Here is a 24,569-nt window from a genome sequence, read left to right as displayed (position 1 = left end):
GCCAATCTGCACTCCATCACTTGGCAGCATGGGGTAGGCCCGATCAGTCATTCGGACAGGTTGAAAAACATACCTATTTGACGAGATGGGATGAGCTCCGACCATATTAAGTTGGTTGGGAGACGGATCTCATGGGTCGTATTTTGGACGATTTTACAGGTCGTATTCTATGAGACGGATCTTTTATTTGGATCATTCATGAAAAATATTATTTTTTATACTAAAAGTATTACTTTTTACTGTGAATATCGAGATGGTATATTGAAACCACCGCGAAAGACGGCGACGTAGATAGAATCCAACCCTTTCATCCTCCTTTACTTTCCGTCTCGAATTCAAATTTCACTATCTGAGCTTCACCTTTGAAACCCAACAACCTTCTTTTCACACGAAAAATAAATCTCTCCGAACACACGCATCGAGTGAGAGAAAGTAATGTGAAGAATTAATACAGGACGGGAAGTGAAATTCTCCTGAACAATGTCCTCTAAAGAAACCTGCCGTACTGAGCTTCGCGCCGCCGTCCGACACCTCAGTGACCGTGGCCTGTACACAGCTTCCAAATGGTAAAGCTTTTAACCACTTGAAAAACCCATCTTTTTTCCATTAAAGGATTGTCCGATTAGTTAAAAGGCCCAGCCTTTTCTTTCTGGTTTTTATGATTCTTGATTTCTTCAGGGCAGCGGAGCAATTGATGGGAATAGAACAAGACCCTTCAAAGCACACCCCGTCACATACCAGATTCCAGCGTGGCAGCTCCAGCATCCGTCGTCGCTTCCGCAGCACTAATGCCGGAGATTCATCGACCACCCCTTCTGCCGGGATGTCATATGTTGCCACACCGACAATGATGGGGATGGAAGAGTATGATTATGATCCGATTGACGGTGATATTTATCTGCTGGCAAAGTCTTACTTTGACTGCAAGGAGTATAGGAGGGCTGCTCATGTGCTACGAGATCAGACTGGGAAGAAAGCAGTATTCTTGTGCTTCTACTCTCTATATTTGGTTGGTTTCTGACTTAGATGTGGGATATATTTGTATTTCGCTGTTGGTTTACATGTTGGCTGATTGAACTCTGGCTGTTGCTTGAACTAATAGTTCAAAATTTTTGGAAAATGAAGAAAATTGAATTATCCATTTGCAATTCCTCATCTTTCAGATTTTGAGCAACTAGTCTAGGGGTGGCTCATGACTGGTTTTCTAATGCTCGCCCAATGAATCTCAAGGTTTAGTATTGTCAACTTGAGTGTGTTGTATTTCTTAATTTAGTATCCTTATGGGTCGATTTAGCCTATTCAGATCTTGCTATAAATTGAGATGCTCTGGAAATGAATACTTGTCTTTTATCCCTTATTCTACTTCATTTTAGCATCAACAGATTTTTTGAATAAAATGCAAGTGGAAGGGTAGTTTTGTTTCTTAGATTGTGGCAGAACGACACAACATAAGCATTCGATTTTCTGAAGGTACCCTCCAGCATGTTCTGGGTGTAAATAGGATTGTTTGGCCGGTCAATGCTTAGGTTAAATGACTCGGCATTTAGATCTGTTTCTTTCTGTGCAGATATGTGGTTTGTGGATCAATTTATCTCATGAGACTTTCAGTGGAAATATCAGCCTTGCAATAACTTATTACATTTTTACTATTGAATCAGAAGAGAATTGAATATGTATGAGTAGTGAAGATCTCTTCTGATTTGAGCACTTCATTGGGTTCCAAAATCATCACTTTGGATGAACTAATCAATTGTCTTCTGTAAAGCATAGGAAATTGACTTTTTTTCTGTTACTTATCTTTCCTGTGTGAAAGGACGGAGGAGGTAACAATGCTTTTACTGGAGCTACAGCAAGTAGTTCGAGACTTGTGCTTCATTTTGCGTCAATGGTTAGCGAACATGTATTCCTTCGATGGTCCGCTTGAACATTTTGATTAATAGCTAAATACAAATAGACAAACATATGATTGAAGATTCACACGGAGAGGAAATAATAGAAACTTTTGATTTTTGGACTCATGATTAATGTTATACAAACAAGGGTAGATAACAACATCAATCGTCTTATTGTGAATATTTGTGTACTTTTCTCTTATCTTGTTGCACATTCATGCTGCAATAAACGCCTATAACCAGCAACACTATTTGATGCAATATGAGATTGTGTTAAAATCCTGAGAACATAAATTTCCGGGGGGGAAAAACTGGAAAGTGGGAACAAGAAATCCCTGTAAATTATGGCAAAAAAGTGCTAAACAAGAAGATTTTGAAAGGTACCTCAAAACAACTACTGTAAGTAGTGAGACCAAGAAAGCTCATTTCTATTTTAAAAACCAGAAGAGTTTTGCACGTGGAATTTATGTGCAAGTTGCTCATGCGACTATCTATCAATGTCCCATATGGTTAGAATTAGCAATTCTTTGCATAAAAAAGATTATATATAGATACTCATGCTCGGGGTGCTAAATTTTGACATCGGTACTCGAGCATTAAAATAGGATCCCATTATGCAAAGGAAGGAACACAAACCCAGCCATAAGATTTTGCTTTGGCACTCTTCGGTTTGTGCTCCTATTGACCAAAATGATCTGTGAGATTTGGGAAAAAGTAAATTCTTCTAGTTATTATGTGGTTGAGCAGGGGACCACTAGTTATATCTCTCTATCTTGCCCCCTCCCTCCCCCTCCCCCTCCCCCTCATTCTTAATATGTATCTGTGCCCATCATAAATAAGTTTCTAACTCATGGCTGATTGGTGAAATCACAAGAAGTCCATTAGTGAACATTGACTGTTAGATTTCTGATTCACCATGTAATAGGTCCGGTTATCTGAAATTTAAACAGTGGTGGCATTATCTTTTCTTTCTTTTTTTTCCGAATTAAAGTGGTGGCATGATTTTGATTACATGTTTACTCAACATGGAGAAGAGGCATACAAAATGTTGATTTTGCTATGAGATTTTAGCCGTGTAACTGGTATCTATTGTAACCCATGAACAGAAACAATTTGGAGCAAGCATATGGGCCTTTGGTGTTAGGTCTATTTCTCTATGTGATTCTAACCTGCATAGTTATGATGGCAATTTCCAGCTGTTTGTGGTACTGGGCATTGCGTACAAGTGATCCTCTTTTCCCATTATTAAATGTGCATTGTGGCTTCATGAGCTGTATCATCTTACAAAAAGTTTCGCATATTTTATCTTCCACAAAGGCATAATTAAATTTTATTCACTTCCTTTTCTTGATGAAGGCCGGAGAAAAACGAAAAGAAGAAGAGATGATAGAACTCGAGGGACCTTTGGGCAAGAGTGATGCTGTGAACCGAGAACTGGTTTCTCTTGAGAAAGAACTGTCAACACTGCATAAAAATGGAACAATTGACCCTTTTGGTCTCTATGTGTATGGACTTGTCCTCAAGGAGAAAGGCAGTGAGAATATCGCTAGGTCTGTGCTTGCTGAGTCTGTGAATAACTACCCTTGGAACTGGAGTGCTTGGTCTGAGCTACAAGTCTTGTGTACCACAAGTGAGGCATTAAATAGTCTTAATCTCAATAATCACTGGATGAAGGACTTTTTCCTTGCCAGTGCTTACCAAGAACTCCGGATGCTTAACGAATCCTTGGCAAAGTATGAATATTTACAAGGAACTTTCACTTGCAGCAATTACATACAAGCTCAAATAGCTAAAGCTCAATATAATCTCAGGGAGTTCGAACAGGTGGAAATTATATTCGAAGAACTCTTAAGAAACGATCCTTATAGGATTGAAGATATGGATATGTATTCCAATGTGCTCTATGCCAAGGAATGTTTCTCTGCGTTGAGTTATCTAGCCCACCGTGTGTTCTTGACTGATAAATACCGACCTGAGTCATGTTGCATAATTGGAAACTATTACAGTTTGAAAGGGCAGCATGAAAAGTCGGTTGTGTATTTCCGTAGGGCTCTTAAGCTGAATAAGAATTACTTATCAGCATGGACTCTTATGGGTCACGAGTACGTGGAGATGAAGAACACCTCAGCTGCAATTGATGCCTATCGAAGGGCGGTAGATATAAATTGTTGTGACTTTAGAGCTTGGTATGGATTAGGCCAGGCATATGAAATGATGGGAATGCCCTTTTATGCACTTCATTATTTTAAAAAATCAGTGTTCTTGCAGCCAAATGATTCTCGCTTGTGGATTGCAATGGCTCAGTGCTATGAAACCGAGCAACTTCATATGCTCGAAGAAGCCATCAAATGTTATAAACGAGCAGCGAATTGCAATGACAGGGAAGCCATTGCTCTCCACCAGTTGGCAAAGCTTCACTGTGAACTTGGACATACCGAAGAGGCGGCATTTTATTACAAGAAGGATTTGGAGAGAATGGAGGCTGAAGAGAGGGAAGGGCCAAATATGGTCGAAGCATTGATGTTTCTTGCTCAACATTGTAAAAACCAGGAGAAATTTGATGAAGCAGAACTTTATTGTGCTCGTCTTCTTGACTATACTGGGCCAGTAAGTTATATTAGATTGTGTGCTTTATGTTACGTGGGTAGTGTGAATTCTGATTCTCATTGCACCATCGCTTCTGTGTGCAGGAGAAAGAGACTGCAAAGAATCTTCTTCGAGGAATAAGATACTCGAGGGATGTCGAGCACTTCCCTCCTTAAATTACTTAAATTTAAGCGGTGAGGCTGCTTTGATGATTGTCAAATCCATGTGTTTGCAATTTATTTTCTACTATTTAATGATATTTTTCTATATCAACAGATTTGAAATCTTTATCAGATGGAGTAACCTGATATCCGCCCTTCCAACTCAAACCATATCCTTTGTTTCAAACTCCGTCCGAGAGAATTTCATGAATCTTGAACCGAGGATATGAACCTGATGAGTACCAGATTACAGGAACACATCAGAAAGCCAAGGACTTCACATACTTCATTCAACTGACAACAATGGCGTGTCTATCAAATGTTGCTATTTGGTTCTCTTTCCGTATTAGTTTATTTGTGATATCGTTATTGTAAGACTGTAAGCATCAGAATACACTGCCTTTCGAGGCCTATGTTTTTGTCTGTAAAAATTCACAATTTCTCCCATGGAAATGTACCATAAACCTTAAAGAATCCTTGTGTACTTGCTACCTATAATTATGTGCATCCTTTGAAAAATCTGATTTTGCTTATTCCTAATTCATAGATTTCTATATCAATACAATGCCATTGAAAAGATGTTGACACTTGAGACAAATCACAAATGAAACCTAAACCTGTTGATGAGGCAAAAGAACAAGAAGCACAGAATGCTCCAAAATTACTTCAAATTTTATCCATTATTGACTGCCTGGAATGTCCTTAGACTTCTTATCTTTTGTACAAAATTTTCTGCGTTCTTATGTACTTAAGTGGCTATCTGGTCAAACTTCAGCTTAACTAGTTAATTCTGTCAAAAGGAATTCAAAAACTAATGTAGTCCTTGATGATCGTTCAACAAATAAAGGAGATCTCTAGGAAGCCATAGAGCTGGCGAAGCTGCTATTGTGTTCGAGCATGGAGTGCATTGAGGCACTGATGCCTAAGCTTCGCCACTCTGATTATTCCACGGAGCCACAATTCCAGGAGTTAGCTGCAAAGGAAGGAGCTGAACCAAGATTTTGCTGCAATGTAAAGGACTTCGTTGTTGGAAGACATGGTTTTGGTAGCATCAAGTTTTTTCGGGAAAGATGTGAGAAAGCTTGATCTCCAATTGTGTGAGAACCTGAAATTCCAGCAGTAGCAGCAGCTAGCAAATTTCAGCAGAAGCTAACAATTCCAGCAGCAACTCATATTTCAGAAGATGATATTTTCCAGCAGACAAAATCCAGCAGACAGAATCCAGCAGCAGAAGAGCGAATTCCAGCAGACAGTTACTGATTCAGCTTATGAGTTGTAACTGAATCATTTAACATGGAATAAAGGCTGTTAATGGCAGATTATGGCCATTTATTTGGGAGGCTAACAGTCAGACTTTGGGCCTATAAATAGCACCCTCAACCTCTGAATTGGGTTACACAAATCTTGTGATTATCACTTGAAATTAGAGCTAAGAGAGTGCCTATTTTCGAGCTGTTAAATCCAGTAGAGAGGCAAGCAGAATTTCAGACTTCAACCGAAACACTTTTAGCAAATTACAGTAAGTGGGCTTATATATAAATATCTTGAAATCCGTTTGATAATTCTGTTTTAAAGTTCAGTTTCTGTATGTTTGATTTTTGATATATGATTTGAAGCACTGAAACTCCCTAGTGAACTAATGGTAGGAATATATATTCTGAACATTTCTGAATTCTGATTATGATTCTGGCCTCACCCCTTAGAGGAGAGAACATATAGGGGACTGATATCAGTTTAGCCATGAAATTCACTAACGTGCTCAGTGCTTATTAATTCTGATTTCTGATCTGAAACATGTAAATTCTGAATTCTGATTTCTGTTATGAAAATACGAGTCTTCTGTATATTATTGTATTACTGTTTCTGTTGAAAACGATTTCGAAAACTAGTGAGTTATTCCCGCCCCTGCTTACTGAGTGACAATCATATCACTCACCCACCAAACATATCTCAGATAAGAACGAGGAAGAAATATTAGAAGAAAAAGAGCAGATCCAATTCTGGGGCTGGTGAAGAAGATTATTATTCTCAGTTTATGTTATGTTAATTCCGCTATATCTGTTAAGACAATGTTATGTCTGGTTTTACATTTCCGCTGTAAAACATCAGTATTCGAGTTGTAACAGACAATTGATTTATTTCGTATTATGAATAAAAGACTAGTTTCTGAATTCTGTACTCTGAGGCTTGTTGTTTTCGAATGTAAATTTGAGAGCAACGCCGGTGTCAACCAACCCCCGTCTCGGGGCGTCACAAATTGGACAAGGTCTCAATAAACCTGCCAAGGTGACACTTCTTTATTTTAAAAATACAGTGTTCTTGCAACCAAATGATTCTCGGTTGTCAGTGCTATGAAACTGAGCAGCTTCATATGCTCGAAAAGGCCCTCAAATGTTGGAATCCAATGAACAACAACGATTACTATAGCCTTCGCAGTGATTGAGCAATACAAAATCCAGTAGTAGTTGCCCGGGATGGGACTACGTAGCGATGCTTCACGGATTGAGAATAACTAATTTATAACTAGTATTCTTGTCTAATGGCTACCTATTATTCTATGCATTTACTGAAAATTCTTGATTTTGTTTATCACTATGCTTAGATTTCTATATCAATGCTAGGCCATGGAAATCATCCTGATTTCATGCATAACTTGAAAAGAGAAAACAAAAGTAAACACAAAAGATATACACAAGTAACAAAAGCACAGCAAAGATAGCACAAAGTTCCATTCAAAATTGCACGTCGTGTACGCACCTAAATGAACTCTAAACCTGCTGTTGAGACAAGAGAACAAGAAGCCCCTGCGGGCCGACCAATATCTCACTAAGGAAACTGACCAATCCAAACCAGACAACGGGGGTGACATCAACTCCACCGAGAGGTGGAATCAACTTCCTTGTCTGAACAAGAAGTGGCTCTGTAGGAGCATAAGCCACAACGTAAGGGAACTTCTCGACAGGCAACTTGGGATACCAAGACATGACTATCCTCAAAACGAACAGGAACCCGAATGCAGAGAAAAACGGGCCCAAGAATCCGATTGCGAGCTTTGCTGTAGCAGGGTCCAAATCCATTAACACCAGTGTTTCCAGGAATGGAGGACGTGGAATCTTGGAGACTTCGTGTCCACTGATTAAAGAGTCTCTGGATAAGGTTGAAAAGGAGGAAAGAAGGGGGTGATTGCAGGGAGAAGATGAGGGTATTCCTAAAGAACATCGTGCTCCGTATTTGTGTGGAAATCTTGGGATCTGGTACCTTGTGGGAGGGGATTCCAGGATTCCGACAGCAGCGGTAGTACATGGACAATACATCATCTGTTCAGGCTTAAATTCTAATATTGGATTCTACTAAATATTAATGTGGGCAATGTGTCATTTAAATACGCATGTACATACGTTTTGTGTATATATAATACACACACACACACACATATATATATATATATATGATCTGAACAAATAATATATAAAACATCTTACAAGTCGATTTTGTTAGACGGATCTTCCATCCGATTTATGAAAAAATATTATTTTTTATGTTAAAAATATTATTTTTCACTATAAACATGAATCAAATCAACATCAACGTATCTCATAAATATGAATCCACAAAACCGTCTTATGAAAAACTCAACTCTCAGTTCTTTTTGGCACCTATTTTTTTCCACCAAAGAATCCACCTAATATTTTAAATTTAAGGAACTCAAATCTGTTTTTTAAAAATAATATAAAAATAAAATAATTTGTAAAAACAGTGCAGTCTTAGAAAATTTCCAAAACTAGCAGCAGACAAATCCAGATTTATATTATTTTATATATTTTTTATTTTTCTTTAAATCGTGGCAGTGGACCACAGATTCTGAGCGGACGAACTCCATGCTAGCACATAATTTTGCTAATTATTGGAGGCCGAATCATATACATTTCGCACAATATATTCACTTACTCTTTCATAATTTTTTTGGTTTTTTTGTGAGGAAACAATATTATTATTTTTTCTCCTAATTTGCGTACACAAGCATATAATTATTTTATCTTATATTAATATTAAAACAAATTTATTATGTAATGTTATGTTATTATAATATTTTATAATATTGTCGTGTTATAATATTGTTCTTTGATTTTGTCGTCAATTCCATATGAACGGGTCTCAGAAGTTAATTTTAGTAATTTTTTTGTAATCGTATTATTTGTTGTGATAATATTAAAATTATTGTTCGTATTTATTTTTTAAAATATATATTTATTTCTACATTTATGAATGTTATAATTATTTTTTAAAATATGATATTATATTATACAATTATTGCTATTATGATCATTATCTACATTTTTATTAATATTAATAATACTCCGTTATTATTATAGGATCGTACTTTTTGTTATTATTCTTATAATAAATATATTATTTAATAATGATACAATAATAAATTTATACGAGTACAAATACTAAAAAAAATAACACAACAATGCCATCATGTGTTAATTTGGGTTGGATAAATGCTAAATTCATTAAAAAAAATTTAATATAAAAGTCATTTTCAGTCTTAAATATCTGAATTTAGTTGACCAAAAATAGGACAAGACAATACAAAGAAAACTTGTAGACTGCATAGTGAAAGTAGATTAGATTCCATAATTATGCAGCTAACATATGTATAGCTTAAGAAAATAACATTATTTCTGACGTATAGTTTGGTACATGAGACGAGACGACTGAAAAATTATAATATAAACACGATAAATCAATATATCTAGATAACAAAATGATTTATAACTATAATCTTTTGTATTAATCGAGTCAAACGTTAGTTGAAACAAATACGTGTAATCAATTAATACTTCATTTTACGTCCGATAATTAGCCGGGATGCCCTTTAGTTGTGTCTTTTGTGTTTTCCTCAAAATAGTAGTCTAGTTGTTCATGCTCAAAATTATCATCTACATATAAAAAAATAAGTGCAATATATAACTTTGGATATGTATATTCAAAAAGTACATTTCAAACTAAAATTAAATTTAAACACGTCAAAAATTATATATATGTTATTTAATTTATATATCACCATGAATTTTAAAAAATTTGAAGGAAATTTTTATGTTACTTATTTAATAAGTATTCATAGCTAATGTTACATATGCCATAGCTAAAAACATTTATGATCGAATATTATTTTTAATCGAAAAAATTTACTTTGTAATAGGTTTCTAAAATTCATTGAGTCGTTTGCTTATAGTCTTGCCTATCAAATCAAAGTCTCCAAATAAAAAAAAGTAGTGAAAATAAAAGATAATATATCATATTCGAAATCCAATTGTAATAAACCATTAATATAATTCAAAGAAAAAAAATGGAATCAAATTGTTTGCAAATAGTTCATTAAAATATTTTCTAAAGCTAGACCTAAACTTGACTTCAATGACTGGTACTCACGGAAAATTTAGGGTCCGATTCCAGAAAGTGTCACTAGTCCAGACGCGGGCTTTGAAATTATCTTGAGCCTGAAATCACAAATAAGATCGTTAGGAGGGGGCCAGGAGGGTGTCCTGGCGTAGCCCCTCCGACGCTCAAGTCAGAGACTGAGGATATATGGGGGGAGCAGCTAAGGGTCCTGCTGAAAACAATATAGTGAATGAATAACTGAACAATCAAACCTGGTATTTATAGGAAGATACCTGGGCCTTTGATGGGCTTGTCTTTCATTTGGGCTAGAGATGAGCCAATAGTAATAGATCTAACGACTGATTTCTTAAAAGTGGAGAAACATTTTTCTAAACATACCGACTAGATCGAGTTCAAACTCAATAAATATTCAATAAAATCGAACTTGTAAGTTCAACCTTCAATTACTCAAATAAAGTTCGAGCCTGAAAATATTCACTCAAATGAATATCAATTTGAGTTTATATATATATATATTTTAAAAAAAAAAAACTAATTCAATCAGTTATTTTTTCATTATTGACTCTCGTTTATGCTGGAAAACTGAACATTATGAAAGTGTATTTTGTCAGTGAGAAGTAAAATTTAATAATATATTCAAAATTTTAAAAATACAATCAATCTATACATAGAGATGGTTGAACATCATATTTCTTATTTTACTTAAATAATAAATTCCAAAATTACATATTTATACTAAAAAAAACTCATGTGAGACCTACTCTATATCACATGAATAGATAGAAAATAAATATGTGTTTGGTTGTGTTCTTCTGCCTTCACAATTATACCTTCATTGGAAAATAGATAGAAATTTTTATATTATACCTTATGCATAATATTAAATAAATATGTATAATAGAGAAATATAGAGAATAGTTTTAACTACCCTTCATAACTTTTTTTTTTATGTTGAAATTAATCTTAGCTTAGAAAATAATAGAATTTAAAGATTCAAATTAGATTGTTCAACATACATCTTTTTTATTATAATGAAAATATAACATTAATCTAGGATGAGTTGCAAACCCTGTGATAGATATTAAGATCACTTTTAGGCATGTGATGCCAGTTCGAAATCAAACAACAACAAACACTCCTCAAATTAAGAAAATGAGCAAGTCATACAAGGTTTTTCTAACATGGTTTACCAGGCTACATGATGTGCAAGTTACAGCGTTCATCCCAAGAGTTTATCCAGTGTACACCTACGAGTAGCGGCTCCGGATCTCCCTGTTGAAAAATGAATTTTGTCCCTGTACTGTACCATGTTAGGAAAAATTGCAATTTTTGTTATGTAGTAGGTTTGTCTATATTTTGCTTTAGTTTTATAACTTGTTAATGTTTGTTTCATTCACTAACTAGATTTTTGTTGTTTTCAAATTTTTTCACCCAAAACCACTAAATTTATTAAATATTATTTATTTGGAACTGATATTCTCCTACATGGAGCATGTAGCAATAATAAAACTTATATTATACACATTAAATTATATCTAAACAAAAATACAGAGAAACAACAAGTTTTTTCCTCTCATTTTGAAACAAGTGTCGTTTTGCTTTGTTTTTCTCCTTTAATTTTATTTCGATGTATGTAATATGAATTTATCCCCGCTACACGAACTACGTATAAAAATATCGATGTTAGATAAAAAAAAATATTCGGAAGAGTTAGTGATTTTTGACCAGAAAATGACAAACAAAAAAAATTCAAATTAGTTAATGAAAATAAATTTTGACAAATTGTATAAATAAAATATAAAATATATCAAATTAAAAGTATAAAATTACCATTTTTTACTAAGTTACCTAATAATAAACAGCAGCCAAAATATTATTTTTTATTTGCTTTATATATAGAATGTATAATATAATATAATTAAATTCCGTGTCTTCCCCCCTGTCCTTTGCTCTGTCCCGCCGCTAATTGCCGTTTCCTTTCCCACGCCGTCGCTGTCTCCACGAGATTAACGATCTAGTTTACCAGCCGTCGAGTCACTGACACTGCCAATTGACCGCTCGATTTTGGGTGAACTGAAACCCCAATTTCCAGGTTTAGCATCTTATTTCCAAGACCCCAATGCTACATTAATGGATGTGGATACAATGCCCCTGTGACTATCTATGTATTTCTCGCGATAGGGTTTTGTCTGTGTTCATTTATTCTTATTTGAGTTTTTTGCCGCTCATGGGTTAGTTTGTTCATTCCAATTTATAATTTTTCTTCGTATGGATTTTTTGGGTTTTGTATAAAATTCCTTTTTTTGATGAAATTAAATGGATATTGGGCTTATTATGTATGATTCAAAGCGGTAGTCTTGTTTCAATGTGGTTTTAGGTTTTCTGAGTGTTTATATTTTGGAGAAACTTAAGTTCATTTAAGTCCTTCAACGCGTATTCTTTGAGGAGTCACAGTTAGAGGAGAAGTAAAATCAATAAAACCTAATAATTTTATAAAAGAAAATTATATGTTTATTAGGGTTATTATCGAAGTGTAATTCATCAATGAAGATGTACAATGCTATTGAAACTCAAATTATCAAAGATTCTACTGGCTCGGATGCTCCAAAAAGACCGTCTTTGTAGAAATATGAGTGCGCGTTTTTCCTTATTTCTTTCCTTCCTTTTTTTTGTTTGTAGGACAGCTTACAAACTCGAGATCTTTGCAATATTTCCAGGGTTATTCTGCTTGGCAACAATAAGAGAGTAGTGGTTTGAAGCTTAATTGTATAAAAATTTGATTTAAACTCTGAACTCTTTAAATTCTGCCATCCTATAGATGACGATTATTTTTCAGAAAAGCAAAAGTGATTTCATCCTCATGATTTTTGTTTATCGAGGCATTATTAATGATGCAATGCTCTTGAGAAAAGCAACCTGAAATCTTGTAATGTGTCAACATGTACTATATTTTTATGATTATTTGTAATTCAGCCCTGCTTTTTATTGGAACTACTATTCAGTTCTTTCCCAGTTGTTTTTGAAAAATTTAATCTCGGAGATTATAATGTATATATCAATATGTTTCGAAGTCCCAATTTAAATTGGAATTTTCGAAGTCTTCTTGCAAGCGTATTGAAATATCATATTTGTGTCAAAATTTTCCAATGTTCCGTCCTAGTTCAAATGTTTGGAGAAAACGCTCTGAAATCTGGATTTACTGATTTTGTATTATTCATTCTATTCATTTTATGTGATGCTTGTTTCCTGACGCTGAATGACCAAGAACAGTGTCATCGACTCATTGCTGCCTTGCAAATATCAAATTAGATATTAACCGTCTTTCATATTCTTGATTATGATTAATGGTATTTCATGTTGTAGAACTTCTTTGGTGCAAGGGTTGGTTTTTGCACGGGATCTACTTCTACCGGAAAGTTTTCCTGACCAATTTCTGGAATCAATTCCCGCAAGTATTCTTCACCAGTGCCTAAATCAATCCCAAAACTTCCATGCTGTCGAAATTTTGCAATCCCTCTTCCTTAAAAGCTGAACCTGGTTTGATTAAAGATTAGTGTTTTGGCCCGAGGAATTGGAGGGATGCAAATTATAAGTGTGAAGAGGATTCATCATAAATGTCATTGTTACTTCAACGTCTCAAATGGTTTGTTACTGGTTTTAATAAATCAACATCTTTGAATCCCAAGCGCTTGAACAGTGCTGATGTAAAGCCTTTCCCCCTTGTACACTTGCCTGAGCAACAAAAGAAACAATCAGTGAAGCCGAACAATCTCAAGCCTAACAGTGAAAATTTTAAACTACCAATGCTGGAGGCTGTTTATGAGGTTGCTGTTTATATTCATCGGTTTCACAACCTTGATTTATTTCAGCAAGGGTAAGCGTAATATTAGTTTTGTTGCCATTCGATTGAGTGTGCTTGCTGTGTTGGTTGAACATAGGCGTTCCCTTCATATTTATTTGTTTATTAGATGGTATCAAATTCGCATTACGATGAGATGGGAAGATAGTGAACATGGTTCTCTGGGAACTCCAGCAAGAGTTGTTCAATATGAAGGTAATTATCCTTGAACTTGTTCATTTGTCAAAAGCCTATTTGTTAAGTTGTACCATTATCCTGCTATTTGTTGTTCTGCTAACCATTATTGTTCCAAATTATGAAATTGGATAAAAAGAAAAAAGCAGCACATTATTTCCCAACAAAGGGATCTATTGTACACAAACTCATTTTGATGCTTGTCGTTTCGTATTGCAACCCTATTTACTTGATGCTGAGACCACAGACAAATTCCTGGCCAGATAGTGTCATTTTTCATTCTGAGTGCTGCCAGTATATTGTTTCCGGAATTAACTTTCACACCTTGTGGAAGTAGATATTTTTAACCATCCCACACTTCTTTCTTTATTTGCTAGTTGTTTCTCTCTCAGAAGCTTTTTCAACCAAAGTTGTAATGTTAACTGATCACCCACTCTTTTGCATGTCTAAGAGTTGGAGAGACTTATGAATTTTCAGTTTTATGAACAGCTCCTGATGTGGGATCTGAAGATGTGTATGGAGTCTGGAGAATTGATGACACTGACCACAGCTTTTCAACACAGCCTTTTCGAATCAGATACGCGAGGCAGGATATTCTTTTGTCAATGATGGTCTCTTTTAACTTATCTCTTAGCAGTCTTGAGGTAATTTTTATCCTTTGTGCTAGTATTTTCATGCAGCACATTGTTTATGTAAAGAATATGCCTATTTCTGAATCAAACTTTTAGGAATTGATCCTTTGAGTGGACGATGAAAATTAAATAAGAATCAATGCATTTAATAACTGATGCTAGTAGCGAACACACGCCTATATAACTTAGGTGTTGGGTAGAACATGTAAACTGGTGAAGGTCCTTTCTGATATAGCTTTTTAAGAGATTGACTTGGGAAAGCAGTATGCCTGCTTTTATTTTTGTTTGAACACAAACATAAATTCAAGTTCGAGTGAGTATGTGTATTTATCCTGCCAACTTAATGGATATTTTTATTGTCAGGGTCCATCCTCATCTGCTGTTATTCTGAAGTTTGAACTTTTGTACTCTCCCGTGTTGGAGAACAGGTAAACCAGATAAAATTCTTGTTTACGTTGTTGTTCATAAGATAATGTTCTTCTTAATGTACTCTATTTTTTGTTTTCCACTTTCTCTAGTGGGCCAGTATATCAAAAGTTCAGTAAATTTAATGTTCTTGATTGTAGTAATTTTATTTAAACATTTGCAGGTACAATATTCAGGCTTGTTTGGACTCATGCCCTGCTGCCATACATGAATTTCGACTCCCTCCTAAAGCACTTTTGGGGTTGCATGCTTATTGCCCAGTTCATTTCGATGCTTTTCATGCTGCATTAGTTGATGTAAGTGTGCATGGCTGCCTGCTGAAAAATGGGGTTTACACTTCCTCGCTGAAGGTACCCAGGTTTGTTACAATTTCCATTTTTTGAGTTTAAATTTTGAATTGTTGGAAGATACTGAAGAGTACACATATAACACAAGATCCACGTACCTCTACCAAGGAGGCTTGCATCCACGAGAAAGGTGCTCTAAGTATTATAATTCTTATTAATACCTCTTGGTTCCTAATACAATGATCAATGAGAAAACACATTGGGGATAAATATGGTAGGAAATCCGACATAGATCACAATAAGATCAACTTGGGTTAGTTTTGCTTATGATGATATCAATATTGATTGTGATACAAGTGATTATTGTTTTATCAACTGTTTATCATTATTTTTATTGTTATTATCTTTTGTTTTCTAAATGTATTTCATTGAAGTTGTTTTGTGTCTTTCAGTGACCCTCGAGCTAATGAAGAAGATATTATTGGAGAGAATAATAAGTCCAAGCATGTATGTATCTTCTGGGCTCTCTGTTTTGCTGAAAATTCTACTTGGCTCCTCAAAAATTGGATAATTTATTGTTGAATTTTTTATTCGCTCATTTTTCCCATCGCACATCAGGCTTCTTTTCATTGTCCTCGATAGTTCATTAATTTGAAATAAGTACAACTGTTGATATAATGTATGATTATATCATATGTGTCATGAGCCTAAATCTGATGTGTTTTTAGCATTAAACATACAATTGTCGGACTTAGATAGTGGCTTCATTTATATGTCCATGATCAATTCTATATGTGGATGCTTCTGATAACTTGTGATCTAGACGATTCATTATCTAATTTGTTGTATTTTTGTTTCACATCTAGATACAAAGTTTTTTTTGTAATATTTTGGGTTGCCTTGGAAGTCAGAACCATCCTCAATTTCTACTACCTTGCATTTGTTGGTGTTGGTGAGTTGTTTCGTTTTTTTAACAGGTTATTCTTGTTAAGGCATTATCAAGTGCCCGTGACATACTAACAGAAGAGTTTCAAAAGATCAGCAATGCTATCAATCAACCAATTGATATAAAACATATTACTTCTAATGAGTTGTTTGGTTTCACTCCAACATCAGATTCGACAATGCCCGGTGCTGAAGTTTTAACAGTAGTTTCAAGTAAACATGGCAATGTATCTGAGGTGCTTTGTTCATCTTGCCGATTCATTTTGTTGCTTTGGTTTTCCTTTTGTGCCTATTAAATTTTTTTCGTATTTTGTTTTCTTCTGCAACCTTGTCAAGAATGGTGCTTTTATTCCTTGAACAGAAACCAAATGGTGAAGTTGATATTCAGACTGATGTTTTTCTCCATTCATTATCTGAGGATAAACTACTGAGGGTATTTGATTCCATCGGCAATCAAATGTTCTACTTATGGAGTATATTTTTGAACTTTCACAGGTTTGTTTTTATCCTCTGATCTTTTTCTAACAACATGGATGCATCTTTGTGATATTCTTGTTTCTATGTTTGTCTTCTATTTTTTGTCCTTATCATGACTCTCCTCCCTCTCACCCTTAGTTAGAGTGCTTATTGAAAGATGTAAGAGCTATTCTATTTTGAAAAATGCTCTTGAAATTTTTTATCTATCTGATTCACCTTGTGATTTTTTAGAGGTAGTACTGATACTTTTCTCTTTCAGGGCTAACATAAAGAAGATTCTTGAATTTCTTCGTAACAAGTGGGCCAGTGATCGGAAAGCTGAATGGTCAATCTGGATGGTTTACACTAAGGTCGAGATGCCTCACCAGTATATTAGCAGTGTGGTAGATGAATCCTCTTATAATGTATTACGTGGTAAAGCGCCAGTTTTACGGAAGTTAACTAGCGATGTAATCGTCCCAACACTTTTAGTCGATTTTCAGATCATTTTTTTATCTAGCTATTTAAATCAGTTTTTTGTGCAGCCTGCAAATACTGCAGCTATGAGAGCGGAGCTTCATAGGCGAAGTATTGCACAAATGAGGGTGAGTTCTCCTAGACAGTGCCACATAGTTCCCCTTTAGTTGTCCTAAACTTGAGCTGGTACTGCTCCTCTGCAGATCAACAATCGGTCTATTCAAGACATGCATATATTTGGAGATCCATCACGCATCCCTATTGTCATAGTTGAACGAGTTGTTAGTGCACCTTTACGTTCAACAAGTGGAAATTCTTATTTCAGTCAACTGGAACAGAAAGATACAAATAGCTTGATTGGTGGGTATGGGCCTGACCATACTGACAAGTTATCGAATGCTACCAGCATTCGCCAAAATGGTCGGACTCTGAAGATCGTAATATTTGTCCATGGCTTCCAGGCATGTTCTATTTTGCCTATAAGATATATATGTTTATTATGTCACGACATGCTATTTGCTTTTCTGCTTGAAATTTGTGCTCTAATGTGTTCACTCAACTTTTATGAAGTTGTGATAGATACTTGATTCTCCCAAGAATTAACACAAAAAAAGACACAGTACGAGAGACTCATTTTCAAAACTCAGCATGATTGTTACTTCGTTTGTCGGCTCCTTAAATTTCTTAGACTATGTGTAGAGAAAAGAGAAACAAAATAAGTTAATTGTACTAGATTATTTGAGAATATCTTGTTCTTACTGTGTAGATAATAATAAAGGAAAATCAATATTCTGTAGCTTAAATTAGGATTGATAGTTGTGTATATAATAATGAGGATAAGAACAATATTATTCATACCACTGAAACAATGTTCTTCACTCTTATGTGCATATCTTCCAAGTATTCTTTCTGTTCACATGGTATCAGAGCCGTAAGCATTTGATAACGCTGTGTCTGGGCAAAATTTGACGCCCTTGATTCCCGGTGAAGAGGCAACCAACTGCGTTTGGGCAACAAATCCGACATCTAGCTGACCCTGAACAAGAGTGATAATGTTTGGGTCAAAAGAAGAACTGATAATAAATTTAAGTTTCTTATCAAAAAAAAAAAAAAAAGAACCGAGTTCGGAAGTCCATAGAGACGTTGTGGGCCGGGAATCACAAGACATGTACCCTAATGGGCTTGAACACTCATCGGTCCAGCTCACCATTAATAAATCGAATGGAAAAATTTTCTGGAATGGGGCGAATCCGTTAAATTGATAATGGCGAAGGCTAGTATACTTGACAGGAGAAACGAAGGAACAAGAGAAGACAGATTAAAGTGGAGCTCATAGAAGTTTGACCACTGAACCTTCATAGGGAAAACCTACTGCAAAGGACGTTTGGGATGCTATGAGGGAGACATATTCTGATTTGGAGAATTCCTCCCATATTTTTGAGCTAAAAACAAGGTCGTGGGATTCCAAGCATGGGGAAAGAAATGTAATCGATTGGTACAATGAGATGTGAGCACTATGGCGGGAACTAGACTTGTGTTATGAATAATCTTGGGAATGCAAGAATTACAATATAAAATACCAAAAGCGGATGGAAAATGATCGTGTATGTGTTTCTTGCTGGACTAAATCGAGAGTTTGATGATATTCCTGGCAGAATTCTGGGGAACCCCCTTCCATCCCTTGCAAATTTTTTGCAGAAGTAAGAAGAAAAGAGGGTAGACGTCGGGTAATGTTGAGTGGAAAGCCTGTGCCTGCAATTGAAGTGTCAGCCTTGGCGTCCAAAAACACAACCAACTACCTGAAGCCTAGACAATTGCAGAAAGGGGAAAGAATCAAGTGTGAGCACTGTCATAAACTGAATCACGCACAAGAGACTTGCTAGGAACTGCATGGCAAACCACAAAATTGGAAGCCGAGGTTTCCAAAGCTAAAGGGCCGAGAGTTTTATATCAAATCAAACTGAATATGGAGAAGAAACTAGGGTACCTCTTGAACACCTGCTTTTAGTTAAGAAAAATTAGACCAATTGTATACACTTTTCCTATCTACACAGTTCTCAAAACCAACTTCTGTGTCATCCTCTAGTTCATTAGCCCAACAAGGTAACGTCTTCCAACATAGAGCCTTACATATATCTATCTTATTTGATGATCTATAGATAATAGATTCAGGAGCAATCAACCACATGACATGTTCATCTAGATTATTTTTATCTTATACCCCATGTGAAGGAAACAAAAAAATAAAGATAGCCGATTGCTTTTTATCCTCAATTGCAGGAAAATGATCCATCACTATTTCAAAAAAATTGATTGTGCACAACATTCTCCACGTCCCTAATCTTTCTTATAACTTACTGTCGATCGGCCAGTTAACTAGAGAACTTAACTGTCGTGATAAATTCTCACAAAATTTGCGTAAATTTCAGAATTTGGACTTGGGGGTGATGATTGGCAGTGCTAGGGAGAAAGGTGGACTCTACTACTTTGAGAAGTCTGACTCACATAAACAAGCCCAACAATCCAGCATTGAACCAAATCCAAGTACCGATGATATAATGTTAAGGCATCCTAGATTAGGAAACCCAAGTCTGTCATATTTGATATACTTGATGACTCGTGTCAATGGATGTAACTTTCTTTGAGTCTCAAGCCAGTTTTACTCCTCTTCAGGGGGAAATATACTTGATGACTCGTTTCTTAGCTTTGATTCTCTTAATAGAAGCCCTTCTGATGTGATAAAACTGAGTCTAGAGCCACCAACAAAAACACCAGAGTTAGGTTCGACCATTGAGAGTGACACCGCAACAAGGAGTGACAATGAGCGCCTGTTTGGTCAAGTCTACGCGAGAAGACAACCTCAGAGCGGGAAAGATCCAATGATCCCACACAACCATGAGTCAGAACCGAGAAAAGAATCTGATGTCACAATTCCTCCAAGTCCAGGTAATGGGTCTGAGCCATCTCTAGATCTCCCCATCGTCCCTTGGAAAGGGCATTAGATCATGTACTCATCATCCATTATATAACCATGTATCCTACAAGAATATTTCTAAGTCCTATTCCAGCTTTATCTCCCAGTTACACAGTGTGGATGTTCTTAAGTCTATACAGGAGGCTCTAACTGTTCCACATTGGAAGAAGGCTGTTCTTGAGAAAATGCACGCCTTAAAAAAGAATGAAACATGGGAGATATTTTGGTTGCCAAGAGGAAAGCAAACAATAGGCTGCAAATGGGTATTTAACATGAAACTCAACTCTGATGGTTCACTGGAGCGATATAAAGCCAGACTTGTTGCAAAGGGATTTACTCAAACATATGAGATTGATTATCAAGAAACTTTTGCTCATGTGGCAAATCTGAATATAGTAGAATCTTACTCTCTTTAACTGCGAACCTGGATTGACCCCTACACCAATTGGATGTAAAAAATGCTTTTCAATGGAGAATTGGAAGAGGAAGTATATATGAATGCTCTCCCTGGTTTGAGGATCAATTTGGAAGAAGAATTTGCAAATTAAAAGAGTCACTACTTGGACTAGAACAATCCCCACGAGCAAGGTTTGAAATTTTTTCCAGGTCGGTAAAAAAACAAGGCCATACTTGGGGACAATCAGATCATACAATGTTTGTGAAGCTCACCAAGGGTGGAAATGTGGCGGTCCTAATTGTGTTTGTTGATGACATAATTTTAGCATGAAGCAATAGTGAAATAACAAGAATGAAATGAAGTCTTGCATCAGAGTTTGAGGTCGAGGACTTCGGTCCCTTGCATTATTTCCTGGAAGTGGAAGTTGTCAGATGGAAAAATAGTATATCCGTCTCACAGAGAAAGTGTATCCGGGATCTAATTGAAGAAACTAGGATGAGTGGGTGCAGACTAGTGATACTCCTATAGATCCAAACTTGAAATTGGGAAATGTGATTGAAGGAACTCATGCTGATACCGGGAGATATACACGATTGGTGGGAAAACAAATTTATCTTTCTAACACACGACCTGATATTGCCTTCGCAGTGAGTATGGTGAGCCAATTCATGCACTTGCCTTACGAGGAAAACTTGGAAGTTGTCTACAAAATCTTGAGATACTTAAAGAACACTCGAGGGAAAGGATTACTATCCAAGAAGAGTGATTAGTGTAGTAATTTACAGACTCTTATTGGGCTGGATCAACCACAGACAAAAGATCAACTTCAGGGTACTGAACTTTTTTGTGGGAAAACCTAGTCACTTGGAGGAGTAAAAAACAAAATGTTGTAGTGAGGAGTAGTGCTGAAGCTGAATCAAGCTATGGTGAATGGAGTTTTTGGATTACTATGGCTTAATATGGTCCTCGAAGAATTGAAAATAGAAGTAGAAAAGCCTATGTAACTGTTCTTTGACAACAAGTCAGCTATCTGTCTCACGGAGTAAGTATATCCTGGATCTACTTGAAGAAACTAGGATGAGTGGATGCAGACTAGTGATATTCTTATAGATGCAAACTTGAAATTGGGAAATGTGATTGAAGGAACTCATGTTGATATAGGGAGATATACACGATTGGTGGGAAAATTAATTTATCTTTCTAACACACGACCTGATATTGCCTTCGCAGTGAGTATGATGAGCCAATTCATGCATTCGCCTTATGAGGAAAACTTGGAAGATGTTTACAAAATCTTGAGATGCTTAAAGAACACTCCAGGGAAAGGATTACTATTCAGAAGAGTGATTAGTGGAGTAATTTACAGACGCTCATTGGGCTGGATCAACCACTGACAAAAGATCAACTTCAGGGTACTGAACTTTTTTGTGGGAAAACCTAGTCACTTGGAGGAGTAAAAAACAAAATGTTGTAGTGAGGAGTAGCGCTGAAGCTGAATCAAGCTATTTATGTATTCCAGCATGTATGTGATATGAAAATTTCCTATAATGCACTGAACGGTACTACGGTAGATTCCGGAATCTGGTGTTCTTGTGACAAACATATGTTCCTTGGGATTGAGGATTTTAGGTTCTATTTTCGAGAGTTCTATGATTGTGTTGGCTAATTTATCAATCAGATGTATATATTGATTGCAACGTAGTTGTCCTGTTATTTGGTAGATGTTGTACACTGGCTAATGACCGTAAAGGTTACAATATAAAAGATTTCTGTATTATGGAGTTAACTTCTTTAAATGTCGGTTTGAATTGTCATAATGTTACATGTTTTGACTTCTTAAGAAGGAAAATTATTTCATGTTACATCTTGCATTACGTCGTCTTGCATTACAATTCTATGCCATTCCAGAAGCATGGTAAATATTAATTGGTTGGAAAGGTTCATACTATTTGCAGGGACATCATTTGGATTTACGGCTCGTCAGAAATCAGTGGCTTCTAATAGACCCAAAGGCTGAGTTTCTTATGTCAGAGATTAATGAGGAGAAAACATCTGGAGATTTTAGAGAAATGGGACAAAGGCTTGCACAAGAAGTCGTATCTTTTATAAAAAAGAAGATGGATAAGGTGTCTAGATCTGGAGTCTTAAGAACCATCAAGCTTAGTTTTGTTGGACATTCCATTGGAAACATCATATTGAGAACTGCGCTATCAGGTTTAACTCTGGCTCAAAAGACCAGCACCTTATAATCTGCGTAATGCTCATTGCTGATTGTCATATTTACTCGTGCAGAGAGCATTATGGAACCTTATTTGAGATACCTGCATACGTATCTTTCTGTCTCTGGTCCACATCTTGGTTATCTTTATAGTTCGAACTCTTTATTTAATGGGGGTTTGTGGCTCTTGAAGAAGCTCAAGGGCACACAGTGCATTCATCAACTGACTTTTACTGACGATCCTGATCTCCAAAACACCTTCTTGTACAAACTCTGCAAGGTACTGGTTGAGCTCTTACTTTCCGCATTTACATCTTTTAGTTGCCATTTGACAGATTGTCCTATCATTTTAAGTTTGGGCTAAAGGTTCGTAATTCTCTCTCTTGTTTCTCAGCAAAAGACCTTGGAAAACTTCAAAAGCATTATTCTATTGTCTTCACCGCAGGTTAGTTCACATCCTACTCAATCAAGTTCGTTATTGGATCCTTGGTAACGTATTTGAGAAAAAAACCTATCCGAGGACCGTGTTTTAAACTTTAACAAACCAGATTCTTATATTGGCATTGCCAATCATTCTGCAATTTTTGTATTCCCGAAACCACATTGTTCATACAGTACAGATAACAATCCGGCTTGTTTCATGTTTGTAGGATGGCTATGTTCCATACCATTCAGCTAGGATTGAAATGTGCCCTGCATCTTCAGGAGACTACTCCAAAAAGGGCAAAATATTCCTGGAGATGCTGAACGATTGCTTGGACCAAATACGAGCCCCATCTTCTGAGCACCGTGTCTTCATGCGTTGTGACGTCAACTTCGACATCTCTCTCCAAGGACGGAACTTGAATACCATAATTGGACGAGCTGCTCATATCGAGTTCTTGGAGACTGACATCTTTGCAAGGTTTATAATGTGGTCGTTCCCTGATTTGTTTATTTGATCACACGGTTAATAATAAAAACACACTTGGAACAATGGAGCCTGTACTCGGTACCATCCAACCTCCAATTTTTACTACGAGGGACGAAAGTATCTATTGATCTTGGGATGGCGCGCGACTCCCGGGGAAGTTACATAATCCCATATACTGGTAGCTATGGACGACGTGCAGGTGCGGGCAACAGAGTCGGCCTCTGATGTAAATTATATGCTGCTTGCTGGTTGAGGTAGACGAGCTTCCATTTATATGGCAGGCAATGAATTTTTTTATCTTATATCTAAGCATGATATATGATCACTTAACTGAGATAAAATTTCTATGATCAATATCACACATATGGATAATGGTACTGTTAATTTAATGTAAAGCTTCGCAGTTCTTGGGATGATCTATACATTTTTTATATGACTTTGTTTTTGAAATTTTTTATGCAGGAACATAGTTTCGAATTCTTTTCTTTTTGCATGTTCAATTGTTGTAACTAGGTTCTACATAATTTGCTAAATTTGAAAGAGAATAAAATTTATTGAATCAATGGATCTATATTTGAAATAAGTCGATAAAAAATAATATTTTTAATATAAAAATATAATATTTTTTCATAAGTTAAATTGAGTTCAAAAAGATTTTTGTGATCTCAAATAACTGAATCCCAGTACTATATATGTGTGTGTATATAAATATATATCATCGATTCAAATTAGCTTTTTATATAAGGTAAAAATTTATGTGAGA

General features: G+C 35.9%; 2 protein-coding genes across 4 annotated transcripts; both read left to right on the top strand.

Moving 5' to 3' along the window:
* The first annotated feature begins 249 nt into the window (after window positions 1-249).
* Window positions 250-5,172, top strand: LOC142520525 (anaphase-promoting complex subunit 8-like). 2 transcript variants are annotated; one of them, XM_075623534.1, is made up of 5 exons: window positions 250-566; window positions 679-1,009; window positions 3,249-4,499; window positions 4,583-4,672; window positions 4,773-5,172. In XM_075623534.1, the coding sequence occupies exons 1-4, from the start codon at window positions 481-483 to the stop codon at window positions 4,652-4,654; spliced, it is 1,740 nt and encodes a 579-aa protein (XP_075479649.1). In that variant the 5' UTR covers window positions 250-480; the 3' UTR covers window positions 4,655-4,672; window positions 4,773-5,172. The 2 variants fall into 2 exon arrangements, with proteins under 2 accessions (XP_075479649.1, XP_075479648.1); XM_075623533.1 differs by having other exon boundaries at window positions 4,755-5,172.
* A 6,794-nt stretch (window positions 5,173-11,966) lies between these two features.
* LOC142520092 (uncharacterized) lies at window positions 11,967-24,219 on the top strand. 2 transcript variants are annotated; one of them, XM_075623061.1, is made up of 16 exons: window positions 11,967-12,140; window positions 13,412-13,922; window positions 14,017-14,102; window positions 14,571-14,725; window positions 15,077-15,141; window positions 15,303-15,497; window positions 15,879-15,933; window positions 16,404-16,607; window positions 16,733-16,866; window positions 17,108-17,297; window positions 17,373-17,432; window positions 17,508-17,765; window positions 22,631-22,889; window positions 22,968-23,173; window positions 23,288-23,338; window positions 23,544-24,219. In XM_075623061.1, the coding sequence occupies exons 2-16, from the start codon at window positions 13,663-13,665 to the stop codon at window positions 23,832-23,834; spliced, it is 2,469 nt and encodes an 822-aa protein (XP_075479176.1). In that variant the 5' UTR covers window positions 11,967-12,140; window positions 13,412-13,662; the 3' UTR covers window positions 23,835-24,219. The 2 variants fall into 2 exon arrangements, with proteins under 2 accessions (XP_075479176.1, XP_075479177.1); XM_075623062.1 differs by lacking the exons at window positions 11,967-12,140; window positions 13,412-13,922 and having other exon boundaries at window positions 14,023-14,102; window positions 14,559-14,725.
* Window positions 24,220-24,569: the final 350 nt, after the last annotated feature.

This window comes from Primulina tabacum, chromosome 12 (assembly GCF_025594145.1).
Source record: "Primulina tabacum isolate GXHZ01 chromosome 12, ASM2559414v2, whole genome shotgun sequence".
Taxonomy (NCBI): domain Eukaryota; kingdom Viridiplantae; phylum Streptophyta; class Magnoliopsida; order Lamiales; family Gesneriaceae; genus Primulina; species Primulina tabacum.
This window is presented reverse-complemented; position numbering and strand designations above follow the sequence as displayed.

Bases quoted from the DNA above. Each gene is read 5' to 3' on its own strand.
- LOC142520525 (XM_075623534.1), top strand. From the start codon at position 481: ATGTCCTCTAAAGAAACCTGCCGTACTGAGCTTCGCGCCGCCGTCCGA. The intron at 567-678 runs GTAAAGCTTTTA...TGATTTCTTCAG, and splicing joins CTGTACACAGCTTCCAAATG to GGCAGCGGAGCAATTGATGG. The intron at 1,010-3,248 runs GTTGGTTTCTGA...TTCTTGATGAAG, and splicing joins GCTTCTACTCTCTATATTTG to GCCGGAGAAAAACGAAAAGA.
- LOC142520092 (XM_075623061.1), top strand. From the start codon at position 13,663: ATGTCATTGTTACTTCAACGTCTCAAATGGTTTGTTACTGGTTTTAAT. The intron at 13,923-14,016 runs GTAAGCGTAATA...TTTGTTTATTAG, and splicing joins CTTGATTTATTTCAGCAAGG to ATGGTATCAAATTCGCATTA. The intron at 17,766-22,630 runs GCATGTTCTATT...TACTATTTGCAG, and splicing joins TATTTGTCCATGGCTTCCAG to GGACATCATTTGGATTTACG.